Source organism: Maylandia zebra, linkage group LG7 (assembly GCF_041146795.1).
Source record: "Maylandia zebra isolate NMK-2024a linkage group LG7, Mzebra_GT3a, whole genome shotgun sequence".
Classification (NCBI taxonomy): Eukaryota; Metazoa; Chordata; class Actinopteri; order Cichliformes; family Cichlidae; genus Maylandia; species Maylandia zebra.
The window spans coordinates 20,778,519-20,805,394 of NC_135173.1; the positions used below are offsets into that span (position 1 = coordinate 20,778,519).

General features: G+C 39.5%; 1 protein-coding gene across 6 annotated transcripts; it reads right to left on the bottom strand.

Moving 5' to 3' along the window:
• Positions 1-688: 688 nt before the first annotated feature.
• On the bottom strand, positions 689-26,134 carry ptdss2 (phosphatidylserine synthase 2). Of its 6 annotated transcripts, XM_012922585.3 has the most exons (14): positions 24,948-25,110; positions 24,106-24,439; positions 20,292-20,393; positions 17,096-17,178; positions 12,759-12,826; positions 11,982-12,116; positions 10,361-10,411; positions 10,003-10,116; positions 9,091-9,209; positions 8,882-8,996; positions 7,989-8,134; positions 6,823-7,008; positions 3,609-3,772; positions 689-2,877 (listed from the first exon to the last, which is right to left on the bottom strand). In XM_012922585.3, the coding sequence occupies exons 2-13, from the start codon at positions 24,309-24,311 to the stop codon at positions 3,619-3,621; spliced, it is 1,479 nt and encodes a 492-aa protein (XP_012778039.1). In that variant the 5' UTR covers positions 24,312-24,439; positions 24,948-25,110; the 3' UTR covers positions 689-2,877; positions 3,609-3,618. The 6 variants fall into 6 exon arrangements, with proteins under 6 accessions (XP_012778039.1, XP_004563906.1, XP_004563905.1 ...); XM_004563849.5 differs by lacking the exon at positions 24,948-25,110 and adding an exon at positions 26,056-26,134 and having other exon boundaries at positions 689-3,772; XM_004563848.5 differs by lacking the exon at positions 24,948-25,110 and adding an exon at positions 25,290-25,399 and having other exon boundaries at positions 689-3,772.
• Between the last annotated feature and the right edge of the window lie 742 nt (positions 26,135-26,876).

Below are 26,876 nucleotides of genomic sequence, written 5' to 3' on the forward strand. Positions count from 1 at the left end.
CATCAGTGCCATTGAGTCCGCTTGGATTCTGCTTATTTATCAGTTCTGATTACTGAGGTACCACTGTTGTTCTTTCCCAAAAGGAACCGATAGTCGTCAGGATATTTTATTCTGGTGGATTGGATAGTTTGGAACTGACAAATGTTGAAGACTTCTTTTTTGCATGCCCACTATCTTGTGATAATTTGGTAGCAGCGCAATGGTGATACTATTTGCAATGTTTATCTTGTGTAAAATCCATAATCACAAGTAACTTTATAGAAAACTGAGGAATCTGGAAAGCTGGCAACATTTCAAATTTCAGAAGAGGAAAAAGTGTGTATGCCACAGATGTGTGACAAAGCATTTTAGTAGTTGCTTCCCAAGTTTTGTGGCAGTTTCCCCCTTGTAGACGCACATGTCCAGCCCGTCTAACGAGTACATCAAGAGCAAAACAGATAAAGATTTGATGGAATTTGTTTCCATGGTGACACTGTATACAAACTTACCAAGCATAAACTTTCTGCCCTTACAACAAAAAAATAACAAAACTAAAACTCTGGAGTAGATATTACAAAGGACACAATACTTACCTATAGTATTACTGATGGGTGGTCACTAACTGCATTGAAGCACCAAAAGTTAATTCAATTTGAGGCAGTTATAACATCTGTCACCTGATTTATTCAGAAAAAAAGACTGTGCAAAGTTCAGTTTTTATTATTTTATTGAAAACATTATAAAAGTATGTGTTGCAGCAGCATATTCACTTTTTATGATCAACATCTTCACATTTACACAATCCAAGTTGAAAATGGCATTTACAGCAAGCAGTCAATGATCAATCTCCAGGAGACATGACTGCACAGGGCAGAGATAACGAGGCATCTACTGCCCCCATGAGGCTGCAAGTGAAACTAAACTGAACCGCAAACACTAAAGTTCCTGTTTTTGTTCTTTTGTTTTTTTTTATCCCACTTTGATCCACACTGCTTCTACATGTTAAAGTTATTTTTTTTTTTATAATTCACTTGTTTCTAATGCAGAGCTGATGTGCAAATTCATAACTTGGGTTTAAGTTTTCATTTCAAACAAAAAACAGCTTTGACCAATTCGAGGCACGAACACAGGTACACAGTGGATACCCAGCCCGTGTCTGAAAGTATCTGATAGAGAAAAGGAAAGAAAAGAAAAAACCCTCAAGCAGCCGAATTAGCACAGCACAGGTTAAATAAGCACAAAATCTGAAATATCAGCTAAACATTAGTTTGAAATTCACACAGAAATCGCTGCAGTCAGAGCAAGAGCCACAACACTCAAACCACTGACAGGTGAAGTGATTAACATCGGTCACGTTACAAGGCAATTGTCTGCTGGGAAACCCTTGAGTCCATCCATAAGTAACTCCATCATGTACTTCCCAACTAAACATTTCCCCCATAAACAGGGGCCTCCCTCAGAAGGTCAAACTGGAGGACCCACAAGACCCAAAGAAGACCTTATTAGCATCCCAGTGGTTTAAATGTTGCGGCAGGAGGTGCAGCCTTGCAGAATCAATGTTCAGTTTAGTGTTTGTGACCCTCTAATCTGAACATCTGAATCTGCTGGATTACATTCACGAGAAAACGACTGCAGCCTCACTAAAAACAGACCAGAATTTGGATCTCATTTCACAGATATCATTTATGTAGCACAGAGTCACCGGGACACTGTGAGGAACACAGATTTAACTGAACCCCAATAGTCACAGGACACGCACGCAATGTTTTGGTAACAGTGAGAGTTTGGAGTGAAACTGGAACATGCTGATATTTCCAGCTTTTTCAGTTTGACCACCTAAATAATTTTAATGTAAAGCTTATTTTTTATTTTGAAACACTTTCATGTTTCACTAGAGCAGCAATTAACACTTGTGTTCATCATCAGATTAATCTGCTGATCATTTTAAGAAAATGTGTAAGCAAGTAGTGATGGGATGTTTTCAGGATGAATTCATTATCAGCTGACTAATCGTGGCAGCTCTACATTTAGCAGCTGTCACCGACACAGATCAAAAGCAACTAAGACAATTCCTCATAATTAGGACTTTTTAGCTGTAATCGTGGCTGTACAGGTGAATTTGGTTTTAGCCGCCTGACCTCCAGGTGACCTTTTGTAACACTATAACTAGACGCAGACACTGACGATGCTGAAACTCAGAAAGAATCAAAACGAGCAGTTTGAGGTGCATGGTACCTCATGGTGGATGGTACTTATGGCTTTAGCAAGAACCAGATCTTAAGCTTTGGCTGATTGCATGTGCAATATGGTGACCCTCGCAAAGCTGAGAAGAAAGAAAAAAAAAAAAAAAAAAAAATCATAAAAACCCCCAAAATGTAAAACTGGAAGAATGTTTGGCATAAAAGGAATCGAATATTAAATTCTAAAGTGACAAATGGTAAAAAGTGTAGAGGAACACCCACATCTCTGCCATTTATCCTTTTTTTGTTGCGGGGAACAAACGCGTCACAGTCTGAGGAAAACTGAGCACAGCTTCCCATCAATGTGACTGTTGTGGATGTTAGTGCTGCAGGTTTCTCTGAACCTCATTTCACAAAAAAGGAATCTAGTGTTTAGCATCGAGTTACCCTAAAGAAATAACAGTGATAAGAAAACAGCTACAAAAAAAAAACAAAACAAACAAACACTCAAACTATATCCCAGACACCAAGTATATTATTTTCACCAGTTAAATAACTAGAATATAGTACATCTTGATTTTATTCTTGTTGTTCTTGTCAAGAACAAAGTTTGAGAGGAAAGAAAGGCTTTGACCAGTTTTCCTCTCTTGTGTGTGACTAAAGGAGGATCCTGAGCAAGAACCCTCAAGGCTCAGTGCTTCTAGGAATGAACGCTGAACTGTAAATGAAAAAAAAAAAAAGCTTCAATCGTCTTCCACATGTAAACAATACATCATGTACCTGGGACTAAACCTAGTGTAAGCTGTCAGATTGAATCAGGAATCAGCTGGTAAAGTAAGTGTCACTTAAACTAAACTGAACAGCCATGTGTTGTTATCATTACTTGCGCCCAGTTTGATACTGAAGATTGCATAGCAGTGGATAGTAGAACAGAATCCAGATCAGTCATTACACCTTCAGAAACTCCTCTAAATGCTCTCCTTTTTCTCACCTGCACTGATATGACTGCACAACACAGGGTTAAGCATATTTACAGTGGCAGATGTTCCTCCTCCATTCTTCTTCTCTCGCTTTTTTGTTTTTAAAGACAAAGTGCAGTTGAGAAAATGGAAAAATTATTGGTCACATCTACTTTCCAGTTCTGTACTGATTCACCTCATCACCAAACATTCAAAAAATATATATATTACTAATGCAAAACTATCTTGTCTGTTAATCCACCAAATGTTCTTTGAAACAGAATGAGGTAAATACCAGAAGTAGGACAATAACTACACATACACCGAATGAAAATTGCCCCCTTCACCCCCTTGCCTGTGTTATATAACTACTTGGTTCATGTAGGCACAAGAACAGTATGTGTCCATCCTCTAAGTGTCTTCTTGTGTTACATTTCTCCTCAACTCCTCTCACTGTCCCCCTTCATTCGCTGCAGACAGCGTGACTGACCGGCTTCCTCTCAGGACTTCCGCTGCCTCAGCGTCTCGGAGCTGCCGTTCAGTTTGCTGCGACCGGAGGGGGCGGCTGTGCTGCCGTTGCCCAGCGGGCGGTCCCAGTCAGCGGGGGCTTCCTGTTTACGCCGGCGCGTCTCTTTGTAGCGGAGTGTGATGTCACTGTGAGAAGACAGAAGGAAAAAAGCACACGCATTATTTATAGTGCGTCATCCCTGAGGGTCATGTCTTCCCAGATGGTTTCTGGTCCACTAACTTTTCTCACAGAATGTTTATTTGTTATAATTCCTACGCCTACACTATACACTGGATTATATTAAAAGAAAAACAAACAAACGAAACAGCTGATTACTTTAACAAACATCACAAACAGAAGATAAAGCTCTGCTCTCAAAGTCTCACGTGAGCTGCATTTCTTACTTTTTGAGAATAAGAAAAATTCCTAGTTTCTCTTTGTTAAATAAATCCATCACTACAGGAATCGATTAGTCAGTCTGTATGAAATCCCTGCTTTTAGGAAGGTCGGGGGGAAAAATGAATAAAACAGAGAAGACCACCGACAGAGAAAACCAAATCAAACGACCCCTTTTAAGCAAGCACTTGGTGACAGTGGGAAGGAACTGGAAGGTAGATCCAGGCTCAGGGATGGGCAGACATCTGCCACCACTGGTTGAGGGTGAGGGCAGGGACCTTTTGTGTATTTGACAACAAATGTCATTTGTGTGTCCCAAAATAAGCTGGATGCCATTCTAACAATAATAATAATATACTTTTTTCATTATATACGCTACTACTTGGCCACATTATACAGTGAAATAACATTTTGTTTCACTGCTATGCTGATAACCCACTGCTCCATTTCCCAGTAAGGTTCAACAAGTTTCATCAACCTTACAAACTATTTAACCAACATCAAGAAACAGATATGTGCATTTAAAAACAATAACAATAACTATTATTATTATTACTATTATTACTATTATTATTATTATTAAAAAATTTAACTCCAATAAAACAAAAATTCTTAGATCTGGGTTGGACAGCCTGCATCCAAGTACCAACTTTACCAGTTTACCGAGTTGCCAGAAATCTGGGTGTGTTGTTTGATTTTAATCTCATTTTTTAGGAATAGTGCGAGGATATGATCAACACTGAGTTTTCAGTGACGTTCATTTTCAGTTTTACCTTCTCTCTGGTTAATGCAATAGTTTCTTAACAGGTAACAATCAGAAATCAATACACAGACTTCTGCTTGTGCTCAGATTGTGCAGCAACAAGACTTCCTACAAGAACCAGGAAAAGTGAACATATTACTTCAACCCTAATGACTTTTAGAATCGATTTTAAGATTTACTTATTTCTTTTAAAGCATTTCATCGCCTGACTCCAGAATATGTACTTCAACTGCTGCATAGCAACCGGGTCACGGTCTGAGATCCCCTGGCAGGAACCCGTTAACTGTGTCCATCTCATGCTTACAGATGAAAGGCGATCGCTTCGGCTCTTTATCTTAGTTTTCTTTTGATACTGAACTTATTTTAAATGATATATAAATACATTTTAACATTTCTTTTCGTGTAAGTTTATTCTGTTTCTGGGAAGCACTTCACAAAAACATACAAAAAGTACTTATCATTGATACTATGTTTATTGTTAACATTAATATTATTTTGAATGCTCCTCATGAGGACCTCTGTAACACTTAATGGAAGAGCACCAAGCAGTTACACACCTCAAAACAAAACATGCACTCAGCACTTGCCTCGGTCCACTCATACTAAATGAAGCATATTAGGTAACAGACTGGGAGTGTGCAATAGGGTCAAACAGTGCTTGCAAATTCTTAAGGTTCTCGGTTAAAAAAAATAAATAAATAAATAAATCACTTTGATCAGAATAACTGGATAATGGCACACTTTTGTCTTTAGTAGACCAGAAGAAGTGGTTGAGCGGATCTCATTGCTCTTGTCACGTGATGGTTAGTGTCTGTGTGCGTGTGTGTGGGGGGTATCAGTTCCTCTGGGTTTCACTGCCCTGACTCACTTAAACAGTGTCAGCACAAACTGAATGCCCTCTAGCGTCACTAAACTGACTGGAACAGAGTAAAAATGATGTGAAGGGAAATGAAGATGATAAAATTCACCACAGACGTTCTCTAGAGGATCTCATAGATCCTCTAATAATGATTATAGATCCAAATGGTGATGTGGTAGAAGAGTGGAAACAAACAAACAAAGAAAATAAAAACCCTACACTTTTCCTATACCTAGGACATTACTGCATTATTGCTGAGCAAGAGCAGGAAGTAGTAAGGAAGGGGAGGGAAAAGGCAAGGGCGGGGGGGGGGGGAGGAGAACCGACAACAAGCCTAACATGCCAGGGCAGGCTGCACCTAACAACACAGTAAAGATAAGGCAGCTCAAAATTTTTTTAATTACATTTCAAAAAAGAAAAGAAAAAGAACACACTCCATGAGCTCATGAGGAATAACTAAATCAAATACAGGAGCACACTGGATGGAGTCTCACATGTGTGAAGACATCTTTCTTAAACTGTAATTAAACTGTATTTCCTCATCAGTCACCATGAACAGTGCATTTAAAGTAAAAGTGAAGTGCAAAACAGCAGCATGGAAGCAGATTGTCATCTTTTCCTGCATGAGTGTATAAAGTTCATTTGGAAAACAGCTGCTTTTTGCCAATTTCCAACTTCCCTTTCTATAATTAGCATGTAAGATGTCTCTACAGATCCATAACTGGACTCTACATGAAACAGACCAGTGGAAAACCCACAGAAAGCTGACACACACAAAAACAATAACTTAAAAGAGAAGAGCGACCCAAAGGCAGACTGGACCTGTCTCAAATAGACTGCACGATGTCCAGTGAACCAAAATAGAAAAACAGAGCGATACTTTGGACTTTGGTCCCAATGTAGTTATTGTGTTTACTAGACACAAGCTAGAAATGGTTAAGAAGCTGAAATCTTTCCTCCTTACAGCCTAGCTGTTTTTACACGAAGAGCACAGACTTTCATTACCTTTCAACAAACATTGTTTGTCACCCTCAGCTTCCCCCCCCAAAAAAACAAACAAACAAACAAACAAAAAAAACCAAAACAAAACAAAACAAACAAAAAAACAAACAAACCACAAAACAAACAACAACCACAACAACAATTAAATAAATAAAATAAGCCATCCCACTACTTACCGGATGAAAAACCGCCACATGGTCCAGATAAGTATGAGGAGGATTCCTAAAAACCAGCACTGAATGATAAGAGAAGGAATGGGCAGCATGATGGTGTGGGGGTCATACTTGACCACTATTAGGAACTCCGTTACTGTGATTGCTGATACCAGCCACGCCTGCTGGCCGAGCTTCTTGTGGAACTTCCTGTTAGGAAAATGAAACAATGTTATTATGGAAAAATTATTCAATAGGGAGGATACATTTACTTTTTTAGGTTTATTTTTAATATTTACTGGTTACATGTATGCCTGTGATGTAACACCGTAACGCACAGCACTCTATCACTACCCATGCATGTGAATAGTCAACAGTTAAATGATACTTCCATTTCTAGTCTACCAGAAATACTACAGTCTGAGTAATTATACGAATTTTGTTAGTGGACAACACTGGTTAAACAGAACTAGTACAGTACTGCAGTACTTAGCTATAGCAAATGAATGGATGTATGTAGGCTGTTCTACAATGAACTGGAATGCAATCAGAGTAATTCCCAACAACATTCTGCACAGCAGCTGTGACGACGTTAACCTGCAAGTAAAGAAGTCCACTAATGCTAGTCATACTTGGCAAACTAATCTGACACTGTGCGTGAGCGCCACACATTTCCCTTCATTTGGTATTTAAACAGTTAAAAATGGCTTTTATATACATATGGAATACATGGACATATTTAATTGAGTTTATTTTTAATGAGACTATAATCCCTCAGGTTTAATCAGTTAATCACTAGAAATATCTTCCAACACTAACCCAACACTGGAAAAATAGCAGAAAACGAAACATTTCTGTCTGTTTCTGTTACTAGTAACCATATTCTTATCAATGCACATGTTTGCTCATGGCTGGTATGTATGAATGGTGTTCTTACTAAATAATTTTGCTGTGTATAGTATACAGAAGACTCACACATTTCTTCACTGCTGTGCTTATCTAGTTTTCTGATTTCAATTTGCACTACGATAACCAGTTTAAAACTCAAGAGCAAACACTTGACTAAACTGAATCAGTGCTGAATGTCAACAAGTTCTTTATTCGGTGTGTATAAAACACATACAGTCTTTTATTATACACCCGGTCAAACTGTCCAACTCCCAAAAGAAAAGCTGCACATTGCTACTCACGGGTCATCCATGAAGTCGTAGATCTCCCTCATGGCTACGCCCCCCACGTTGACAAAAAAGACAAGACGAAGCAGCACCAAGTAGTGTTCAGGAGGCATCCACAACACAAATTTCAGGTAGAAGGTGTTCAGCTCTGCCAACAGAAACTGGCGAGATAGGAGATAAAATATCTAATTTAGAAGCACCAAGAACACAAAAACAACACAGAAAAGAAAAAGTTACAACAATCAGTCCATGTTGGGCACGTCTTTCTTTTCCATTAGCTAACAAGAACTAGTCTTTTACATTTCGTGAACTAATTCAGGTGTCAGACAGGGAACCAAAAACAGAAATAGGGCCCAACATAACTACGCCCATATTTGATGAATTACAAATCTGATCTTTTTTTCCTCTCTCCTCGATTCATGAAACACATTTCCTATGCGTCTGTTATGTGCAGTTATTTGAGTCCTTTCTAAGACGACAGGATAGTGCTGTTTAAGCTTAATGTTGATCGATTGTCACAAGTTGTGGATTTGATGTTTATGCTCCACCCGCCTCTGCTCACATCAGGTGGTTGTCATGTTTTCAGCGTTACAATGTGTTGCTAACAGGGAAGTAGCAGAGTGGCATCTGGCGGACAAACTAAGCAACGCCAACATTCAAACCATGGTTGAAGGGTGTTTCTATGATCTCTTCTTTTACTCTATCCAGTTTATCAATAGTCACAAATCCAGATAGAGATATATCAGCAATATATTAATCAATATAGTGGTTAGGCCAGTCCATGAACATGTATTATCTATATATCAGAGTCTAAATACATTACGCTTTCTGTGCATTGTTATTGCATGGTGATGTCATCATTTTCTGCAGTGAGACAAATGCTTTCCCTTCATGTTAGCATTTCTTACCATAAAGATGATGCCTAACACAGCAAGCCAGCGGCGAAGGTTTGAAGCAGGCTTCCACTCAAACTTGACCCAGCTGTAAGGTGTGAACTGGAATGCTATACGCTTTATCTTCCCCCTGCCAAGTACAGACAGAGATATCATTAAATATAAACAAATACAGAAGCCCAACATAAAATGTTTGCAAAGAAATGTCTTTCATAAAGTCATACTTGTATGTAGGAATGTTCCAGAGGCCCTGCCACTGATACGGTTTCATTGACAACCAGGCCAGGGTCTTCATGCCACAGTAGATCCCCAAACCATTGCACACCAACACATCCATGATCCACTAGATAGAGAAACAATTAAAAAAAAAAAAAGGGTAAGTGAGGTGCAGTAATCCTCCAAACCAACTATCACACACCTCTCCTCCACCTTGAATATAATTTACATTTACTATAACTAAGGTTTTTTTGTGTGTAACAAGTAGCAACAGCAACCGCAGTATTTATCTTTACAGTCGTGATTATAATTACATAATACCTATACCGTCTGTTTATATTTGGAGTTTTTCCTGTTGCTTTCCAGCAGTGCTCACTTGGCTTTACCAGCTACCCCTTCTGTTAATTAGACCACTTTGTTAGTTGCTGGTATGAAGTTCTTATCATGCAAACAAATGAGCACTTTGTTGCCATTACAAATATCACTAGCAAAATAATCACTCGCATGCTTCCACTTTCTGTGCTTTTACTTATCAATGTGCTGACGAGCAAGAGATCTGTGAACCTCCCAACTTAACACATGATGAATATAATGTGTTCTGCAAAATGTCCGTAAAACCCTTTAATTTTACTTTTAAATTTACAATGCAATCCTTGTTTTGAACATTTTATCTATTCACACTTTGGTTCAAAGAAACTTCTTGTCTAATATGGACACATTTAAAAAGTATGTCCACATTAGGCAGGATTATATCTGCAGTAAACACTGTTACACTTTAAAGAGAAGACATCTTGATCTTACCATTTGTGCCTTATTACAAAAGACTCACTCAGAAAACTAGACAAAAAACAACCAAAATAACCTCAACGTGTGTCACACAGTATTTTGTAATTAGAAGAAAACAGCACAAATGTACGTACATGGTCCCACCAGCACTCCGAGAAATTAGGCAACTGGTGCTCCAGGCTATACTCCAAGAACTCAAACATGACACTGATTATCATACACATCCACCAATCCCGGATCATTAGAGTCTGGAGGGAAATAGAGTGTGAGAAGGTCAGCAAGATAACAGACAAACAATAAAAAAGGTGCAACTTTATTTGTCAATAAATGATCACACGAGAATGGGAATGACCTCACTTGGCACTTATTGACTAGGTGCTCTGTAATCATTGCAAAGTCAAACCATTTAAATCTGTGATGTGTACATAACAGCGAGGACAGCACGCTCAACTGCTTTTATGAAACATGTCAGACAGCTAATTCCAAACCTACCTTGATATACCATCCGAGAAAGTGAGCTGGCACGAAGCCATCCATCTTGTCCTGCAGAGACAAATGATGTTTAACAGCAAGCCCAACTACAATTTTGCCCCTAAATCTTACACGTGAAAAGCCCTTTCATTAAACCGTTGATCGTGTTTAATGATCGTGTTATTGCATTTCTAAAGTTGGGTGCCAACAAATACCCTCTCAGCCTTTTACGACTGAGGGGTAAAAATAACTTTTTTGTTTTTAGGGTCAACTGGAAAGAAAAACAGATGTGAAAATGAGAAAGGGAGATCAGAAATCAAATGTGACATAATCAGATGCAAACTATAAAGTGACATTTAGAATATGCAAATATATCATTCCCAGAAAGCCTATATGTTGTCAATACAAACAATTATTAATCACTCCAAGCCTGTATATTGACTGCTCTCCATTTATCTACACATAAATACAATGCACTGTAAGAAACTGCACACAACTGCTCCTTCAGTGTTTTATATCCCAGCAGCCACATGTAGGCACCAGAACCCTGATCTTGATAACCATGCAGCCACTGATTTGTGAAATTCCACATCTGAGTGCAGTGCCAACCATCCACCATATTTACTGCAAAGTAGCCCATTTAACAGGGAGATGTGTTGCATTACACTGGTAGCGGATTATGATAAGCATCCTATGGTTTCTAACTTTCCATTAAAACACAGATCTGTGACTGTGTGCATTTCTTAACATTTTCAAACTGCATTTCAGTTCATTGAGCACTGTTTTAAGTTTCACTGCTCCACTGATATAACCCAAAACAGCAAGCGAGCTTGGAGACACACACAGCCTGTGCTCTAAAAAGTCCTGCTGCTTTCTATTTGTGCTCGGACAGTTAAAATAAGACCATCTGTGTTCAAATAAAGCATCGCATCTAGTTCACACTGGAAACAGGAAGAAATGAGCACAGAGAGTACTGGGTCACTGAACAGGACAAAGCCTCTTTGGGCATCATGAAGCACAAATAAAATGCAATTAAACACACAGTTCTACCCTTACTATTTGGATCATATTATTTCTGCTTAGTAACCCAACACATTTTTATGTATTAAAAATTCCTACAACCAAAGTAAAGTTTATTGATAAATATGTGGCTTTAATTTGACATTTTAAAAAGTCTATTCACAGAAATGGGGTTTTAGAGGCCAAAATCAGACTATTAGTGGAGGTGGGCTCTGGGTCATGGCAGCAGACAGAGGAAGGCCTGGTTCTATTGATGGACTGTAATCTGCCCCAGACTCAAGCTGCTGCACACCTCCACAGTAACTGTATTCTTGTGTGTGTTTGAGAATGAAAGAGAGATAAAGCAGAAGAAAAAGAGATAAGAGAAGTTTTACAAAAGGCCATATTTCTTTTCTGTATCTGAGCCACTTCCTTATAGCAATAATTGAGGACAATATGCACAAAATTATAAATGCATGACTGGACAAGAAATTTTACTTTTAGGAAGGCGGCCTGTTTCTTACTCAGTTTTTTTTTTAACGGCATAATACTATCAAAAATTCAAGTCTTACAAACATTCCTACCTGCAAAGATACACAGGAGAGAAAAGTAACATAAAAAGCAAAAAAATTCATTCTCTCACCCAGATGTTGTGGAAAGGGTCTGTAGTGTTTCCAGGGTCATAAATGAGGCAGTTTCCCCCATAATCACGCTCAGGGAGAGGAACCCCCAATTTGGGGTCAATGTACTTCATGAACTGTCGTCCATCGTGCACCGTCTGGATAAAGGAGGATAAGAATAAGAGCAAGCACCACCAGAACTTACATTTCTACACAGGCTACATCAGATGGTGTCCTCCTTCAGTTAACGGCAGATTTCTGTGGCATAAAAGTAAAATTTTATTGCTTTTTACCTAGCAACAACTTAAAATTATCCTTTTACAAACAGGAAGTAGATGGTTAAATATAACCCCCCCCTTTATTCTTCTTCTTTTACAGTGTCCAGGGCTGTCTGAAGGGCCTGGCTCAGTGACAATTTAATTAAATTGGAAGAGGGAAAAGAGACTTCCAGGGATCACAGCAGAAAAAGCACCAGAGACTGGAACAGACATATCATAGTGGGAGAGGGGGGGGAGCCCGATATTTTGCCCAGGCTTGACTACACTTTTAAGAAGTACTTATGGACTCCATCTGGCCTTCTTTTTGGAGACCACGATTATAATTAAATGTCAAAGCAAACGTCCAGAAAACCCATGTCATAAAAATCACTGAGTAGAAATCTCAAAAAGAGAAGTTTGATGTGGGAGGGAAAATTGTCATGTGATTGTGTACAGAGTTCCCATGAGTTAAGAATTTGCATTGCACGTGTTGATCTGACATGTTTTAGCCTTTCCAGGAAGCAAAATTCTCACCACACCAACCTGAAACAGGATGAAGATGAGGAACAGTTCATAGACGACAGTGACGCAGAGCCAGAAACGCCAGTAAGCTAGAGCGAGAGAGAGAAATCAGTTACACTGAATACAAACTAAATTAGTACTATGTTTTTTAAACACAATGAAAAAACAAATAATAAAAACGTTACATGACAATTTCCTATTTGTGCTGAACATTCCACGTTCCAAATCTAACTACTTCTATTCCCTGCAGTTATGAACATTTGACACTCAGTCCAGACTAATATTTTACTGCCCAGTTACGTAACTTCAACGTTGCTGCCCCAAGTTTGACATTTAGTTCCCACTAGTTTTCCAACAACAACCACCATAAACAAACGTATAATGTGGGTTTTGGTTAAAGACATTTAAAAAGAGCACCTGACGACACACAGAAATGAGCTGCTAGGGGTCCTGGTTAGGGATGGGTATTGATAAGATTTTCACAATTCTGATTCCATTTTCGATTCTGTTTAACGATTCGATTCTTTATCGATTCTTTTTAAAAAAGGAGAACACACAGGTCGAGTAGCTTAGAACTTTGTTTTATATCTTCTCTTTGAACAAGATAGAAATTTAGGAGTAACATGGCCTTACAAACCCAACAGTAGGGATGGGTATCGTTTAGGTTTTATCCGATACCGGTGCCAAACCGGTACTTTTGAAACGGTGCCGGTGCTCAAACGGTGCTCAAAGAATGGAGAACACAAAATTGGTCCAAAAACCTCTCATGTTCAGCTGTTTTTTGTAAAAAGATAACAATGTTAGCCTTTTCTGCAGCTATGGGGCATATATGGTATCATTCTTGGCTGGAAGCACTGCTTAAACAATGGAAAAAAAAAAACAAAAAAAACAAAAACAAAAAAAAACACAAACTTTGTCCTAAACCTCTCATGTTTAACTGTTTTCCACTTTTTGTTTGGTCATTTTAGCCTTTTTGGCCAGGGTGAAGGGAGTATCTGCCATCAAACAAGAAGACAGCCGCATGTAGCTATGACTATGTTTTAATAGTTCACCTTACATGCATTAATGTAATAACGTGGTTAGCCTACTCAACGTAAATTACACACGAACAACATTAAGCTACTCACGCAGAGAAGAACGGCTGCTGCTGCCATCATCATCCGTCATCATTTCTGCTACACTGGCAGGGCTAGGGGCCAGGACTCTACTCTTCATGTTTTTGGGGGATGTTGCATAACAGGCAACCCACCCGCAGTAGATGCGCTCGGTGTGAGGTCTCACAGCAAGCTATCAAATACAGCGCATTTCTCGGCTTTAAAAACAAAAAAACAAAACAAAAAAAAAAACGCTATGCGTCGCCAGGTGTTTCATCGGATTTGAGGTGTTACCTCCTTTGCACAGTATCACCTTAAAGCACTTGTTGCTGCTGAGTTTGCATCTTTTGCTGTGAAGTACAGCCAGACTTTTGACCGCTTCGCCTTGGGCATTTTTAATCTGTAGCTCTGCTCTAAAAGAACGTACGTACCTGGCCCCGCCTACTATCCTCGGAAACGTAAAATGATTGGCTAGAATCTAAAGTGTATCACAGCTCAGGAAAAAAAAGCACCGAAATAAAGCACCGAAATGTGCGCTGCTTTTCGGTCTGGTTACTACCGTTTATGTCAGAACCGGTGCCATGATGGCACCGGATACCGGTACCCATCCCTACCCAACAGTGAGATCTTATGAGATCCACAGCCAACGGCTCTTCAATGGGGTGTCACAGAGTCCCCGGGGGAAAAAAATTGTAAATGTAAAATAATAAAATAAACATTCTTCTGTAGCAATAACAAAGTATAACATAAATTATTCTGTAGCAATTGCACAAGAATATCCAGTAATGTCCCTGCCTACAATTAAACACATTCACTACTGAAAATCGGGGCATCTGCTGTGGCAAGCCTTTGACCACAAACTTAGTCACTGCTCGGTGACATTCGTCTATCCTGGCCTGAAAGGAAACGCTACTGGTAGACTGCAGCGAGAACTGCCAGAATCTGAGCCAGCCAGACTCTGTCTCTCTCATCATGGTCACCTAAATGCACAGTAATGGCAGGTTTTGTAATAAGCCAGATCGCGCTAACATAATATGCACTGTTAGTTGATTATTTACCTGCCACATTAACGGGAGAGGACGTGCAAACGTTACCGCTGCTGCTGGGTTGAGATTCACGAGTCCGGAGCGGAATTAAAAACACGACATTCATTTAAGGTCATCGTGTGTTTTGTGAGCAAATGCTTTTGCATATTCGTAGTGTTTCCTCCATTAAATGAAATATCTACTTTGCAAGTATTGAAAGTTGCCCTGTTGTCATCCGCTCTCGTAAAGTATAACCAAACTTTTGAGCGTTTGAGCCGCCGTGTTTCCTGCCAGGTAAATGACGCTCCGCAACGTGGTGACGTCATTCGGGGCGACTGGAATCGATAAGGGAATCGTTTGCAAAAATGGCAAACAATTCCAAGGAATTGAAACAGTGGGAACTGGTTCTCAACAAGAACCGGTTTTCGATACCCATCCCTAATCCTGGTATTTGGTTCAACCCCAAATCATTAGCTCATTTCCACTAAAACATATGCCTGAATTACCTCAGTATACACATAATGTCATAATGTGTTTCTGAAGATTTAAGACAGAGATACTGATTTTCATTAAGAAATAAAACATCAAGTAAAAGGACTGATATATACTGTGGTAAACACCAATCTCAGTCCTAAAGTCCCACATGAGGAGTGCTTTTATTTCAACTGCTATTGAGCTGAATTATAGTGGTGATTCACATTCACAAGCTCAGTTTCCTTTGACACACCCAGCCCGTGATTCAGCAGGAGCTACAGGTTTTAAATCTGAAGGAGGAAAAAAACAAAAAAACAAAAACCCTACTGGGTCTTTTTCCCATGATGGTATTCTATGGAGAGCCAACTGTAATGTGAATAACACCAGAACCTACCCTGCTGGATTAACAAGCAAAAGACTGAAGCAATTGCATACACACACAACCACATCCCTCGAACAGCCCACAAAGGTGCGAGTAATGCAGTCAAATACTCGCTCAACCACTTCACGCCTACCTACAACCGACAGTATTGAGCATGTCGCTGCATCTGCCTTCCACGCCCTGTTTTCCCCTCCTTCCTTCCTCCCTTTCCCGCTGGAGTTAGCTGTTGTGCGTGTGTTGTGCGGGAGATGTTAAGTGTTTTCTGCATGAAAGCTCTGTTTAAAAAGCTGTGAGTGCTCTTATTTAAATAGTAGCACCTTTTACAAACTGCATCAGATTTAAAGAAGGAAAAGATTCTGTTAGGATGCAAGTTTACAAAAGCATTAGAGCAGAAATCCAACTGCCACAGCTTACGTGCTGCAGTCAGGCACGTAGATTTTTCTACCTGAGCAACAGGTTTTAGTACAAGCATAATCAATTGCTTTTCACATGTCCTACAACAGCTCTGCATTTCAGTGTCATATAATGCAGACAAGTAACAGATTGTGCTTTCTCTCCCTTTTCCCATGCATATGCCCTGAAAACCCTGCATCTGTATTGTAATGAAATGTCATCTCTTTCCATCCTCTCCCGCTTGGATGACAAGATCAAAGATGTTTCATATAAATTCGATTGCATGGCACAAGCAAAAGCCTCTTTGTGGAGACCTTACCAACAGTTTGATTACATTAAAAGGTAAAAAAAAAAAAAAAAAAAAAAAACTGTATCAGATGTGAGCTTGTCACAAACTGCCATTTTCAGTGGTCACTGACTAATGCCACTGCAATGCCTAAAGCACTGTTTATTTACTAGAACCATACAGCCCATTATAAATTAGTCACTGAGCTTTAAAGCCTCATAAAAATGAATGATTTGGGATCGTCCGTACTGTCTGCAAACTCATTTAAATTGATGACTGTCTTCAATCAGCTGCTGATTCTAACCAGGATGTGTATTTTCCATTAGGAGGATGAGAATGTTATTACTACCGACTGAACTGCTGACGCAACTGTCAGCTGCTTTTAATGCAAACATATTTTTTATATAATCAGTTTTCACAATCCCCTTTTAACCTTTGTTTTAAAGCATTTCAATCATTTCACTTATCTGGAAGCTTTAAGAGGCAAAACAAATGTCAAACTGGCATATCCTGGATGTTGTCCAGTATTTAATGAAAGGTAATAAAACAGACCAGGGTTCAATAAAAAGAGCACTACATGGCTTTAATATGAACTTTGACTTGCATTTCCAAGTGCCAACTTTGTTAACTTATGCTATATTCTCAATATAAAAAGAGATCCGACATGAATGACTTTAACCTGGTGATAAATGTGCTTTTCATACCTGGATGCGGTCTGGTGAAAGGTCCATCTTTGGCCTGTGTCACTCCAAAACAGAGGAACACCAGGATGCTGGCCACAATACCCCTAGAGGACACACATTTGGGAATTCATTGGAATCACAAAGACTTCTGTATCAATTCCTCATACATGTTCTTACTGAACCACCAACAAACAGCCAGCCTATTTTCATGTCTTTACACTAGGAAAAAAGTGAACCTCTATGCGAACTACTTCTCCAAAAACCTGGAATCCAACATTCAAATTACAGATATCAGACTGGAATGTGGGTAAATAGAAAAAACTGTTTGTCCTGTGTAACAAAAAGGGTCCAGCTCTGTGTCTGAAGGAAAAACAAAAGGATAGTAAGTGTTTACCCAAAACAAATTAGTATGTGAGAAAAATTAAATCTTGTCCTTAACCCAATTGAGATGTCAGGCAATGCCTTAAATAGGCTTTTTAAAGCAATCAGAAATATTGATGAACTCACAGCATTGTAGGAAGAATGGCCTACAATTCCACCACATCACTGTTCAAGTCTCAGAAGTAGCTACAGGACACATCCAAGGGCGATGGCTCAACATGTTCACCCAGCGTGTTCAATAAAGACATGAAGTTCACCTGTTTGTGTTTATTAGCTCAGTCAAATTGTGTTTGTCCATTACTGTAACTTCAATTAAAATCAGTATGCATTTCAAAGAGGCCGGAAGGCTTTTATTACAGCTACACATACAAGTCTCAGCATTTCAACCCCGTAAACCTTTAAGATCTGTGATGTCAGATCAATCAGACAAGGCATGAATGGGAGCATAATGGCTTGGAGAATTAATAATTAAATAACTTGAATCTGGAGGTCTGGTCTACTGCTTCTATTTCAATATTACAACTTCATTTGTGTTTATTAAGAACCAGCTAAGACCAGCCAAGTTGAGCTTAAGTTGCTGTTGATTTAAGCTCTGAAAACCGGATGACCAGACGAGGACCCTGTCCTGACCTTACAAGTAAACAGAGCAGGCTTAAAAGACTGAGCATACAATGGGATTACAGTGCGTGCTAGCCAACAAGCGTAGGAGCATGAGCATGTGAGATTTAGGGATCAATTTCTTCGCTGTTTGAGTCTGGAATCAAATGAATGTGTGTTCAAAGAATACAACACACAAAGTGAAGTTGTGTGTGAACTAGTGAGAGTGGTCCCGGATTGCAGGGTTGACTGGGAGTTGAGGAGTAACCAAGCAGTGCCTGAGAGTGAGCTCCGCTTCCAGGGTGAAGCTCTTAGGGTATTTATCCCAAGGAGCCAGACTACGCTGATGGCAGCAAATCCTGTTAAGGAGCATCCACACAAATGCAACCTACAAATCACCCCATCTGTCGCAAACACACATCACTGATAGAGCCTGTTTTATGCCTGACCTTCTCAATACACCTAAGTACAAAGTAAGAACAACTAACTATAACCCTGCTTTGTGTCACAGATTTTTAGCTGTAACACACGTAAATGGGAGTTTTAAGCCACATGCAAACTTGCCTTGACTAAATCTCCCTGTTTGAAATACAAGAAGCTATAACAAACACTATCAGGAACAGGTCTGATCATTTCCATATTTATTCAGCAGCATGGCAACAGCTCCAAAAAAAAAACAAAACTTTAGCCACAAGAAAAACAAGTTCTGCAACAGCTTATGTATTCCCATAGGAACACTGCTTTAGTGCACCTCCTACTCCTACCTGCCTTTTCCTACCAGGAAGCACAAAGTAGCTGGCACAACTTCCAGCAGTCGCTCTGCAACTTTCTGTAGTTTGCAGTAATAAAAGAAACTGAAATAATTTGGCATTTATCCAAGTCTCTGTGGTTTAATAAACGTGATAAAGTTGGATGTATATTTCTCTCCAAAGTTTAAATAAAACCCATTAAATCTACTTGCTAAATGCTCAACTCGTATTTATAGTGTTCTTTTCATGGCCATGACTGTTTTATACATGGCCTTGTAAGCTCAAGGTGAGTGTGACTGTAAAGGCTAGTGACTCATCTCAAATGGTGACTTTTGCTCCTTGCCCATGTTTATAGGAAATAAGTGGTTTATTCCAAATGTTGTTTAAAAAAAAAAAAAAAAAAAAAAAATCAGAGTAGCTACTGGTTGGTTGGTTGGTTGCATTGCGGCGTTACCCCCACATTTAGATTTGATCTATTCTCCAAGTGTGTCGTGACAAAAAAAACTGAGCAATAAAATGTGCTGTTCCTCACGAAGCAGATGAACTCAAACCTCAGCAGTCTGCACCTGCTGCTGTTCCAGTTAGACTGTCTGACTCGTAGCCCATCTCCAGAACAGAAGAAGAGCTGCTGCTGCCAGTTGCAGTCTATAACGGTGGAGATAAAAGTATGTAAGAGATGCCCTCTGCAGAAGCAGCAGAATGACATGGAGGATGACCACAATAGCAACTTAGTTCAAGACCCAGCCAGAAGGGAAAACACAAGGTAGGAAGGGCTGTAGCTAGCTGGTTAGCTGGAACTGAATTTCCAAGACTTTCAGCGAGTAAAGCTTAAATGAGTTGTTAAATATACAATGGGCCGACACAATGGTAAAGTTCCATATAATATCCCGCATTATATGGAACTTCACTTTGGAGATGGTACTAGGTCCAAATAATCAGGAGACTTGGTTTTGCAGAACATCACCTTGACATTGCCTTGTGGCACGGCCCTATCCAGATCAGTCAATTGTGCCATGAAGACACCAACAGACCGCTGTAGCACGATCCATTATTGGCATCTGATTAGCAGCATCCGGCGTTCCAGAAACTCAAAACAAGATTCAGTAGCAGAATAAGCTGTCTGGGATTGGCAGAGAAGATTGGCATGTTTTATTTCCATGGTCACAACCTGCATATTTAACTCAGCTGCTCAACCCACAAATGCTTGTTGCTTCAAATTGTGGCACCATTTAAGGGGAAACAAACAGTATAAGATGCATTGTCAGCAAACATTGTTACAACAAAATGACCAAACACAAATTTCCTAATGCTAGTTACCAATAAAATAATCTCTCTCTCTCCCTCTCTCTCTACATAAACTGGTGCAAAAATGATATCATGAAGCTTCAGTTTAAAAGCCTCCTGGGGTTAAAGTAGATTTTTGGGTGCCTGAGTTTTGGAGTGTTTTGGCTTTGGTGACACTGAGGAAAGGAGAAATGCAACCTACTGACCTTTTAGTGTTGTAGGCCGTGTCCTGAGGAGTCTCCTCCAACAGCGTGACGTAGACCAGAGCGCAGGTCAGAATGAACAGCACTGTGACAGTATGGGCTCGCCTGCAGTGAAAGTGGGGGAAAGGACAGAGAGAAGGACGAGAGTACCATTTGTAGAACAGGAAAGTCAAATACCAGTCAGCACAGGACATAAAAACACAAAACAAAAAAAAAAAAACCACAACAACAACCAAAAAAAACCCTAGATAGGCTGATGTTGTCTGACATCACCATGAGACAACGTTAAGCAACACTGAGATAACACTACAACACTGGAACGGTCTAAACAAATCTGAACGTAAATCTGCTCGTTGCTAAAAACATCTTTGTTGCCTCCAAATATCAAAAGGCATATATAGGGGTAAATCAAGGACAAAATAGGAGATGAAATCTGTTGGGAAACTGAGTTGCTACAGCTAAAAATAGTTACAAAGTTTGTGATAAGCTTCAGTTCAAACCTTTCTTTAACTTGAAGTCAAAAATAGCTTTTGCATCAAATGTCTTGTGCCTGACAGTGGATGGAAAAGCTTTATATCAGGTCTGTTTAAACAACAGAATTTGTATGCTCTGGCAGACAAGGTGAGCTGGAGTTTGATAGCCATGTTGTTGGCTACAGGCCCAAGCTGTATCTTCCATCACCCCATGTCAGCAAACATACTTTGGCCTCTGTGGTGTGACATTCTAGTTGTTTAGATATACGTCCACGCAACCTGAGGTATTTACCTCAGCTGACAGGGCAAAGTTTTACGATAATGTCAGGGTCAAGAGAATACACGCTATATAATGGGAGATTTCTCGATTAGAAATAGACAAAAGGACCTGAATGGTATTTGGAATGCTGACAAGTGCATAACAGTTGATAAGTTCTAGAAAGACAAATGGGGTGACTGCTGAGAACAGTGGCAGAGTCACCGAGTTTCCTTATCATTCCTGGAATGTTGACGCTGATCAGGCTGCAGGTGGACTGAGCCAGTATTCATTAGGGAGGAGGGATTTCTGGGAATAAAGCTAATCCAGATATCTTTAAAACTCATTTTGTCTGTTGGTTAAAACCCCAAAGTAATGGGTTATATACCCTGACACCAAGTAGCATCCAAACATGCAACATGTAGGTGAACTGTTAAGCTTAAGTAAATAGAAAACAATCAACACAATCAACACTGGTGTCGACCTGTTTACATGACAGTGTGTACCAATGACTGATCTGAGTGTTACTCGTACTAGTTACAAAGCACTTACAGGAAACATTTGTACGATACCTTTTTTGTTACTTAACCATTATGTGAATACCTAAATATCTGTAATAAGCTAAGACAAAACCGTGTGACAACCAAATGTCAATCATAACACATCTTACACGACAGATGCCATCACGCCTCAAGTTTTAAACCTGTGGAGAACAATTATAGCAAGTGTATTTTATTCCTGCCAGCCCTCTCATTAATGAAAGGGTCACCAGCTGCAGTAGCCTTAATATTTTGGGGTAAACAGCCAAGCGACATATACTTTATAAATCTATCTAATCTAAAACTACAGAGGCAATGTGCTGCTCTGAGAATTTAGATTAAAAGAAAAAAATAATTAAAGGGTACCTGAAAGTGAGGTATAGCGATTCTGTAAGAAGTTTTTTAAAAATAATAAAGTGCCAACTTTGAGTCACATTTCTTTTGGCTGAAGCTTGATGTGCAAGACAGCACACCAGGTATTGTCAGCCTTTTTCCTGTTCCACCTCCTTATCCAACCTGTTTGGCTGGAGCCACAGGGGGAGGACATGATTTCTCTCTTCGCTGACAACGATACACCACCAAGAGTGGAAAGGTGCAGCGGAAATACTGGTTTTGTGCAACAGAGCAACCAGCTAAGCTTAGAAACAAAGTGCACCTCTAAGCTTGAAGTTAAGATTAAAAAAAAAAAAAAAACAGAAGAAAAGATTCTGCTTTATGCCAGCCTCATGACTAATCAGAGTCTAGATTTAAGGATGAAATTGGATTAAAATAGCCTTCGACTTTAATGACAAGCAGAGACAAACTAACAATTTAATACAATGCGTCTTCTTGTCAGTTTCATCTAATTAAACATTTGCCGAAACCAGTGTGAACAAAACTGCCATTATTTTGAAATGCCTCAGCACTAAATCAGTTTAAGGGAAAATAAAAGTGGAACGCCAGCACAATCACATTTAATAAGTCCGAGTTCTTTATAAGGCATATTAAAACTTTACCAAAAAAAAAAAAAAAAAAAAAAAAAAAAAAAAAAAAAAAAAGAGTTTGCCATTGTCAGTTCCTTCCTGTGCCAGTGATGCAGGCTGAATACCATTTTTAACCAAAAGCTGCTGCCATACAGCTTTCTACTATGAACTCTGAACCCTTGGGAGACAGAGTCCATGTGGTGCCCTACCACCTACACACTTGGAAATACACCAACAACTGCCATCTTTTTCCTAACCTGCTTCATACATGCAGGTTTATCATCTGCAGTCAGCACTTGAAAATGTTCCACAAAAAAGGTTCAATCGTACAAATAACTGCAGAATGTAAATTCAAATGACTCACAGGAAGAACCACTTTCCGTTCTTGTTTTTTTAATGCGTTCATGTATGTAATACTAGACGGCAAAAATTCAGGATGCAATCAACAACACCCACACACTGTTGTTATGTTGACCCCTAAAGCAAACAGCTAAAAAGCCCTTGTAAAACTCTAAACTTTACAATGCTACGTCGTAAGACTGCATCTGGATGACTGCCGACACATTTAATTGCCACATAAGTGGGTAAAACCTGGTTTAGGTTCAGTCTAATACAGCAACCCTGCCCTCATGTATTTGTCAATATTGTTCTGGACAAGTGACCCTGATTATTAATCCACATAAAAACAAGATTCTTGTATTTTCATAACTGCAACAGACAAAGGTATTTTAGCTCCTCACTAGCCACCTCACTACAGAAATCTGATGCCAAGGCCGTACCACAGTAATGAGAAATTCTCATTAAGGTTCCCACTGGGAGGACCAGTCTCCTCTGCTGTCAATGATATTGGATAGCTTAGCAGATTCTTATTCAATCCATATTTTTTTGTACACAAAGCAGAAATGAAAACCGCACAGACACTCAGAGAAGCTTAAATATTCCTCGAGTGACAGGCTGGAAAGCTAACGTAGCTATAAATTAAAAAGGGCTGCAGAAGAGAATGTCACTTTTCCAAACTAGCTGCATAGCATATCATAACGAAACCCGTGTCCTGCAACATGCGTGTGGTATTCCCATTGTGCATGCTTTTTTCTTTTTTAGTTGGCTCATACATACTTTTGTTTACGTAGTGAGAAATAAAACATGCGGTGTTAGGAAAGGCTAATGAAGTATGTGCTCATTTCTACACTTTGCAGGACAGGTATTATACCTGGCACATCTTCAGATCTGTTGTGAATGTCAAAGAATCTCTCAAGTGTCATATCTGAGCCCTGAGTTTGGATGTGCAATGTGAGCATCCATGACAACACTGCAAACCCCACAACACCTCCAGAAGTGACATTTAGTGGATCATGTTTACTGGAATAGTTGCACCAGGATGGAAAAACAACAACAAACATTTCAGTTTGACCTGGCATTTACAGCAAGGTCACATTATCTGCTGTCATTAATGGAGGTCGCTCTGGGCCTGTCTTTCAGTTCACCTTGAAGCACATATTACACCCTGCTGTCAACTAACAAATGTTTCCTCCCCTTCTATCTCTGCAGGAGCCGTGAACTTGCACTGACACCGACACAAACACTCACCAGAAAAAGGTGTTGGTTCCGTCGTCGTAGACTTCGCACTCTGTGTTTCTCCGGTGCAGATTCTCCCTGGAGGTCTGCTTCATCACCTTGGCTTTGATCGCTGTGCTCTGATCCGGACACGCTGGATCCACGGAGCCGTTGTTAACCTGCTCGCCGACGCTCTTGCCCGCAGCCACGCCGCTTTTCTTCGACTCCGGCTTGGTCATGGTTCTCACCGACCAGCCGCCCTGCGCTGCTTTAAAAAAAACTGATCCCGTGCGCTTTGGTTTATCCCTGAGCTTTCCTCCCGTCTACTGTCATCCGCGTCAGCCCCACCCAAGTGGCTGTCAGCATCCTGTGGTGGTCGGGGGAAATGAACGTTACCAGGGCGACACTTGAAGGGTGGGGAGAATAACCTGAAAATCACGCCCTGCTGCTGAGCTGACCTGCCCGGCACGGACAGCCGCACTCACATGCAGATGAGAAATGCAATTGAGTCAGGTTTGACACCGCCTACTTATTTTAAAGCATTTCTACATAACCTTCAGAGTAACACTTCTATGTGTCAGCAATGGCGACCACTTTCCCACATGCCCACTGGGGAGAGGAGGGGTTGGTGGGTGGGGTATTACACGGTAAACAAAATCACTGTGCCTGCACTTCGATGGGTGCGTAGCGTTGATATAAGGCAGCTTGGTGAACTGCGTTAGCTATTTGTAGCAGTTTGACCTTGCCAGCGAGACTGCGGTGACTGACAAGCTCCTTATCAATTAACCAATCAAGGCAAAACCGTAATTACTTATGCCATTATTGATTAGCTACCTATTCCTTGCCGGGAAAATAATCAAGCTAACATTACTTACCAGCTGAATTTACGGGCTTACTGACCGGAGTCCGAATGTATTTTGCCATTAGAAAAAGCTACATTTGTATAAAAGTAAAAGAACCAGAGGAACAAATGAAGTATACTGGTGTATTACTGTAGCCCGTCTTTATTGATACTACTAACAGATAAACCGCATCAGATACCTTACCGTCTACGCGCGTCACGTGGGCATAGCGAAAGCGCCGGTGTGTGGTTGAGCAATCAAGCGGCTTCCGGTTTATTCGTTTCACCAACAAAGTTCTCTACGATGCGATACATTGACGCAATCTTATTTTGAAATACAAATATTTCATTCGGAAGTTAAACTCTCGTTACTTACCGTAAATTTAACACATTGATAGCCTGACCTATTTGGCGGGTTTAGTTAATCCGTTTACATGTAATATTGATAAGTAAATGGTAAGTTTTAGAAATTTCGCAGTAACAGTAAGTTTTAATGCAAGTAACTGCAAAAAACGGCACTGTTAACTTGGTTAGACTATAAAACTATTATTAAAACCGCATTGTTTTGGCTAGTGCTATATATGGGTATTTGGTATGTCGTCATTTCCGCCTAGTTTAAAAGTGACGTTATTTGCATACAGAAATGTTTAAATAATCAGTTAAATATAAATAAACAAAATGGTGTTTGTACTTATTATTTAAAGCAAACTTTTTTTTTAGTTTTGTTTTTCATATGACAAAATGATATGCGTAATTGTTTCAGAGAGCATACAAAATCATTGCCAGATTATTCAGTAAAACTCAACTGCGCTGACTTTCTGATGACGTGAAGCACTACATTCATAAAGTCAGTGAAAAACATAAGAAGCATAAAATGCAAACAACTTTCCACAATTTCCACAAATAGTGTTTATAATACTCACCTCTGACGTTAATAGTCAGTTACTTATTAAACAATATGTTTCCTTTTTTGACCTTCTTGAAATTGCAGGTTTACTATCCGATAGCTCATACTTTTATTGATTATTATTATCATACTTATTATTGCTAAAGGTCCCAATTAAATATTTTGATTTAATTGGGACCTTTAGCGCCTGATACACAAGATCTTGTCTCTACTAATCAATGTGGTGTAAACATACCCGTAGATGGAGCAGTCTGCCAAGATGTTAACATGTGCCTGTACTGTCTGTTCTCTGACAGCTGTTACAGAAACTTTTAAAAGTTTGCCACAGTGAGGTTGGTATAATATTTGCTAAAACGTCCTCACCGAGTTTTTTTAGTTCAGGATCGTAACAGAAGCTCCTCCTTAAGACGTCCCTCTCAACATACCTGACTGCACATGGCAGCTATTATTATGTGTTGTGTAACTAGAGATCTTGCCAAAGGTGAAAAAGCAAGGTGGGAAAGCTGTTCTGAACTTTATGTTTTCAGTTATTATTGAAACTAAACTAACAATCCCTCTATTTTGTATATATTCTTTTTTCTTTGTTCTTTTTAAACATACTTTAATACGTTTGTGAAGCCGTAAAAATCAGATAAGGGTAGCATGAAAAATACTTACAGTGATTACACAAACATTATGCAGGGGTTAGTAATGGGTAAAAGGTACTGACTTGTAAATAAGAGGACCTGAATAATTTAGCTTATTATATAATATTATACAACAGGATATTTTAAACTAACTAGGCAGCTCATTCTTTGTTTTGACGACACTTTCTTTAAAGATATAAAACATTGTGGGTTCAACTTGAAAGAAAGTTAGATGTGAGATGTAAACATGAGGTCAGAGGTCAAATATGATATGATATTTGGATGCAAAATATAAGGTGATATTTAGAATACCCATATATCATTGCCTATAAGCCTATATGTTCTCAGTACAAACAATGGCAGTAATAAATCTGTATAACATTATGCAAAGCTAGTTAAAACTTGCTTATTATCACTTTGACCTTCAGCT